The sequence below is a fragment of the Oryzias melastigma genome, linkage group LG24 (genome assembly GCF_002922805.2).
Source record: "Oryzias melastigma strain HK-1 linkage group LG24, ASM292280v2, whole genome shotgun sequence".
Lineage (NCBI taxonomy): Eukaryota > Metazoa > Chordata > Actinopteri > Beloniformes > Adrianichthyidae > Oryzias > Oryzias melastigma.
Genome location: NC_050535.1, coordinates 42,630 through 48,172, shown reverse-complemented (window position 1 = coordinate 48,172; position 5,543 = coordinate 42,630). Strand labels below are relative to the sequence as shown.

Genomic DNA, 5,543 nt, shown 5'->3' with positions numbered 1-5,543 from the left:
TTCTGTTGCGGGTTCTGTTGCGGGTTCTCTACATCACGAAAGGATCAAATCTTAATGAACCTGAATCCCTTTTCAGGCCTAATCAAGATGGACGTGGGGGACCTCCAGTTCCAGCCTCTGGCTCTGGCCGACACGTTGACCTTTGACACTCTGGGACCCCCCCCACAGGCGCCTTTGGCCTCCCCGCAGGAGTAAGTTTGAAGCTCCTCCCCCTAACCTCTCAAGCAGAGGAGCTGACGGTGCTGACGGTGCTGTCCGTTCTCTCCGAGCAGGCAGTGCGTGCCGTGTACACTGGACGAGGTGCTCGGCCCCCCCACCACCCCCGAGGGGCGGAGCGAGGAGAGCTCGCTGCTGGAGCAGCTGGTCTCCTTCCTGAGCGGCACCGACGAGAGCGAGCTGGCCGAGCTGGACAAGGCTCTGGGCATCGACAAGCTCGTGCAGGTCTGTGACTGCTGGGGGTTTCAGTGCTGTGGGAGGGGCTACACCAGTGTGGGAGGAGCTTCACCATTGTGGGTTGAGTTTCATTAGTGTTCGAGGGGTTTCAATAGTGTGGGAGGGGCCCCAGTTCTGTAGGAGGAGCTTCACTAGTGTGGGAGGAGTTTTAATTGTTTGGTAGAGGTTTCAGTAGTGTGGGAGGGGCTACAGCTGTGTGGGAGGGGCTTCCCTAGGGCTCCTTCAGTCCACAGTAGAATCCTTCTTTCATGTCCGTTTCTCTCTCCGTCTCTTCAGGGGGGGTGTCTGGAGCCTCTGCTTCAAACCTCCCCCCCCCAGCAACCTACTGCCACCCCGGTTCCCACCTACCCCTCCCAGCTCACCACCACCCCCCAGGCTCCGTTTCCTCCAGAGCTGGCGGTTGTGGGGCTGCAGGGGGCGGGGTTTGGAGCTCCTCGCGGCGCCTTCCCAGCCGGAACGGCGAGCTTGGCGCTGAGGCCCGGGGCGCCTAGACCTCAGGGGGTGGGGCCCCCGCTCCGGCTGCCCCCTAACCAGCTGCGCCTGCAGCTGCAGCAGAGAGTGCAGGGCCCTCAGCAGGTGAGCTGACCTTCACCTCTAGCATCCAATCGGATCTCTGAAACGTCTGACCCCTCCCCCGTCTGCTTCCGCTGCAGAACCGGCTGGCCACCATGGGGCACTTCCCTGCAGGAGCCCAGAATGTTAACCTGGGGGTCCGGGGGGGTCCACAGCAGCCTCAGATGCCCTCACAGGTGAGTTCCGAATACTCGGATACTCCATCTATTACCGAGTACAAGTATGTGACAAGATCGACGATTTGATCTTATAAATGTAGTTTAGTAAAAATACTCTTTAGGTAATGAATCCTAAACTAACAAAAAACCAGGTCTGCTACTGTCACAGGAGGTAGATGAATTTTCAAAGTAAAGCGTTGGTGAAGATTCTCCTTTCAAAATAAAATTCACATTTGACGAAGGTTCAGTTTATTGAATGAATTCCATTATTTTGTTTGAAATACTAAATAAAAACAAAATTAATGGAATTCAAAATATGACAGAAACCTTGTAATCAGTCATGTGACCGTCTGCTAGCATGACGGAGACGTCGGACCGATGTAGGGAGCATATGTTACACATATGTGTAACATATGCTCGGCCTGTCAGCCTGATTTCTCTCTATTAAAGTAACGATCATTATCCTGTGATGATTCCTCTCCATCGGATTATTTCGTTGTCAAGGTTTCTGAGGCTGATTGCAAATATTCCTTCTCCTTTTGTGATTCTTAACGTATATGTTCGGACCTCCTCGGTTCTTTACTCGAGATGAATCCATGCATTGTTATGGCGGAAACGTGTCATTCCCCGTGTCACGTGACAGTGGTCTGATGGTCCGGACCAATCACAGTCTTACACGTCATCTATGCGCCAGCCCCCGACCGATCTGACAGGCCGAGCACATCTGCTACCTACACCGGGAAGCGTCAGGAAAACGCTTTATGGCGATACGACTAAAAACGAAAATCTCTGAGCTTTTATTTTTACACCAAACATTACACAGGACACATTTATTGAAAAATATTTTTCCGTCTGAGCCGCGGTCACATGTCCATATGTGGGCGGAGTCATCTGGAACACAGAAGTTGAAACTGCTTTAGTGGTTGGTCGGCTCTGTTCCTCTTGGGGGGCTCTCTAAGCCGTGTCCTTCCCTTCCAGCCCCCCCTGAACGCTCAGATGCTGGCCCAGCGGCAGCGGGAGCTCTACAGCATCCAGCACCGCCAGCGCCAGCTGATCCAGCAGAAGGTCATGCTGATGCGGCAGAACATCGCCGGCGCCCCCGCCAAAGGCCCCCCCACAGCATCTCAGCAGCAGTTCAGCCTCACGCCAGGGTACAGCCCCGTGACAGGGAACCCTCCTACCTCACCGACCTTCAGCCCCGCGGCGGGGGGGCCGCTGGACGCCAAACTGTCCGTCAGAGCTCCTCTGAACAACCAGACGCTGCTGGGGGCGGGGCAAAGCCAGTTCGACAGCGCCGCCAACTCCTCGCTGCAGACAGGCCTGTTTCAGACGTTTGGAGCGTCCGGTAAGAGGGTGGAGCTAGAGGCTAAAAGGGAGGGGCCTTGTCCACACCCCCGTCCATGTGGGGTCCATAGGGCGGGGATGTGGAGCTACACCTTCTAAGCTCCACCCAGTTCATCCATCCTCATGATCCGTCTCTGCTCCACAGCGGCGGTCCAGCAGGACTCGCCGTTTCCTCCGGAGATGAGCCCCACCAGCCCCCTGTTGTCCCCCCAGAACTCCACTTCCCAGAGTCCTCTGCTCCAGCAGGCTCCGCCTCCTGGCTACCAGCCGCCGGACATGAAGAGCTGGCCGCAGGCGGGCCTGGGCAGGTGAGCTGGTGCCCTCCATGGTGGCGGGCGGCGGATGAAACGCTCTCTGATGGACGCTTTCTGCCACAGCCTGTTCTCGCCGCCGGGGCCGGGCGCGGCGCCGCTGTTCAGCCAGCAGGGGCTGTACAACAACATGAGCATCACCGTCTCCATGGGCGGCGGCTCCAGCGCCGTGGCGCCACTACCCCCCATGGGGCAGGCGGTGGGCAGCAGCGGCGTGGGTTCGGTGTGCAGCGAGCAGCAGGTAAAACCAGCGCCGATTGGATGGGGCGGTTCGACCCCCCCCTCTGACTGCTCCCTCCCCCTCCCTCTGCAGGTGCAACAGGTCCAGGTGTTCGCCGACGTCCAGTGCACGGTCAACCTGGTGGGCGGAGAGTCATACCTGAACCAGGGCTCTATGGGGGCCCCTGCCGCACCCAAGAGCACCGGAGGCCCCGCCCCCCAGAGCAGCCAGGCCCAGCAGAAGAGCCTCCTGCAGCAGCTCCTCACCGAGTGACCCCCCCCACCCCCGTCCTCCATTGTGGAGGCCGTGCGCCGCGCCCCCCCATGGTGGGTGGGGCCTGTTGAAGGACCAGCAGTCAGAGGGAGGGGCTATCTACCTGACGACCTGTCTGTCTGCCTCAGCCTATCAAAGGCAGTGTTGTCTTGCTGCTCATTCCTCCCCCGCCTCCCACTTCCTGCCCCCCCACCAACTGAACCTCTGTAGATTGTCGTCACTGTCGAAACAGGCCCCGCCCCCTGGGGCGTCGGCAGCGGTGGGCGGGCTCTGACCTCACCTGCCTGTGCGATGTGGGAATGTTAAGGTGTCAGACCTCTGCGGCATTGTGGGACGGGATCCCGGTATCAGCTGGTTCTGGACGGGTTCCGTTGGGACAGTGCCTGCTGGAAGCGCCGGAGCGTGGCTCCTCCTCCATCTTCTTCTACGTGTTTTTGTTTGTTTCTGTTCTCACCATCTTCATCATCATCATTGTCTCGGTGCGGGGACGCCGCCTCGGCCTGTGGACGGCGTTTCGGTCCGTGGACGGCGTTTCTGTCCGGGAACGCCGCCTCGGCGCGGGGACGCCGCCCCGGTCCGAGGACGGGGTCTCGGCCGGACTGGGTGGGCTGATGTGTGGCTGGGATGCTGCTCTTTGCTGTAGAGGTTTTATTTTTATTGTCTGATAGAAAAGGATTATTTAACTGTCTGTCCGTCACATCCTCCCTCAGCAGCTGTGAAACGGGAGCCCCGCCCCCGGCTCCTCCCCCTTCACGTCTTTTACCTCTCAGCCTGTCAGTGTTGTTGGCCGCGTGCCGGCGGCGGCGGGTGTTGTACAGAAAGACTGTGGGAGGGGCTAACGGCGTTTTGACGTCGATCCAGGGTTTCTCTCTTTTTTTGGTTGTTTTTTTTAGATGAACGTTCTGGGCTCGGCCTCGCCGCGGCGCCGCCGTCCCGCTCTGCTGAAGGAAAAGTCGGATGTTTTTCCTTCCGATCGTCTTTGTTTCCCCTTGAGTTTGATCAGACGACGCCAGCAGCTGGTTCTCAGGACGGTGAAGGACAGGCGTTCGATCCTCAAATCATAAAAGACCTCAGATGCCCCGCCCCCTCCTCTGGTTCCCGACGACGCTGCCGTTTCCTGTCCGCTGCTCAGTTGCAGACGCATCACTTCCTGTCTGATGCAAAACGCCGTATGCAAGGTTGCCAGATTCCGGAGGGAAATATGCAACATTCCTGTCAGTGCTGCCGGAGGCGTGGCGGACGCCAAGCGTGGTGCAGGAGCAGGGGGAGGGGGAGGGGGGGTCTGTAAATGCAGGAAAATCTTTTCAAAATAAGAGCTTGACCCAAACAGACAAGGAGTGTTTCCATCATGAGGAGACCTCCTTCAACCTTCAAAAGAAAACCTAACGTCCACTCCTCCCCCGAGGAGGAGGCGGAGCTTCAGCCTTTTTTATTGAACCTAGATTAGTGCCTTAAAAGCTCCACCCTTTTTACGATTGTTGCTGCTGGAGGGCGGAGCTCCTGCGCAACCATGGCGTCGGCTCCGCGTCCTGCCCGAATGTTTTCACCCCTCCCCCTCCCCCGCATTGATTATGAATTCCTATGGAAGCAGTTCTTATCCGCACGCCGGGATCACGGGAACGTCTGCACCGCAAACACACACATGCCAAAAAGAGCAGGTTGACGCGAGCTGTTTTTATGCAACAGTCCTCCGTGCAGGCGGCAGGTTACCTGACCAGGTGCCGGCCTGCCCCGCCCCCTCCCTCCCCCCTCCCTCCCCACGCTGATGAACGCTGAAATGTGAATGCAGGAGCAGCAAAGCGCCACGTCGGTGGCGAAGAACTACTCGCCTGTCTTTGGTTTTTCTACTTTTTTATTTTTCGGACGACGTCCGCTCCTGCGCTCGTCCTCCGCCGCGGACGTCTCGATTGGTCGTCGGACCTTCAGACCTGCACAGCACCTGTTGGACTGAACTCTGCCAGAGATGGTGTAGCGACTGCTGAATGTGATTGTACTGAGAGGCGGAGTGGGCGGGCTTTTCTACGGGTTCATTTCAGACAGAAACGCCATATTATTTAATTCTCTTGTTAAAGTCTAAGCAGGTGGGGGCTGGGGGTGGAGCCTTGGTTTGTGTGTGCGTGTGCGTGTGTGTGTGTGTGCAGTCCATGAGAAATGACCAAAGCTTCAACTCATTGATGGTTTCATATCCCCCCTGCACCTGAAAGTCACCTG

The 5,543-nt window shown here is 57.7% G+C and overlaps 1 protein-coding gene across 1 annotated transcript in view; it reads left to right on the top strand.

The window, feature by feature from the left end:
- ncoa1 (nuclear receptor coactivator 1) overlaps positions 1-5,543 on the top strand; it is a gene marked incomplete in the record, with an annotated part of 25,623 nt that extends 20,080 nt beyond the window's left edge. The window contains 8 exon segments of the mRNA XM_024290778.2: positions 77-191; positions 273-441; positions 730-1,029; positions 1,107-1,202; positions 2,163-2,529; positions 2,674-2,836; positions 2,906-3,080; positions 3,153-5,543. Of these exon segments, the coding sequence (XP_024146546.1) occupies positions 77-191; positions 273-441; positions 730-1,029; positions 1,107-1,202; positions 2,163-2,529; positions 2,674-2,836; positions 2,906-3,080; positions 3,153-3,332 (1,565 nt within the window).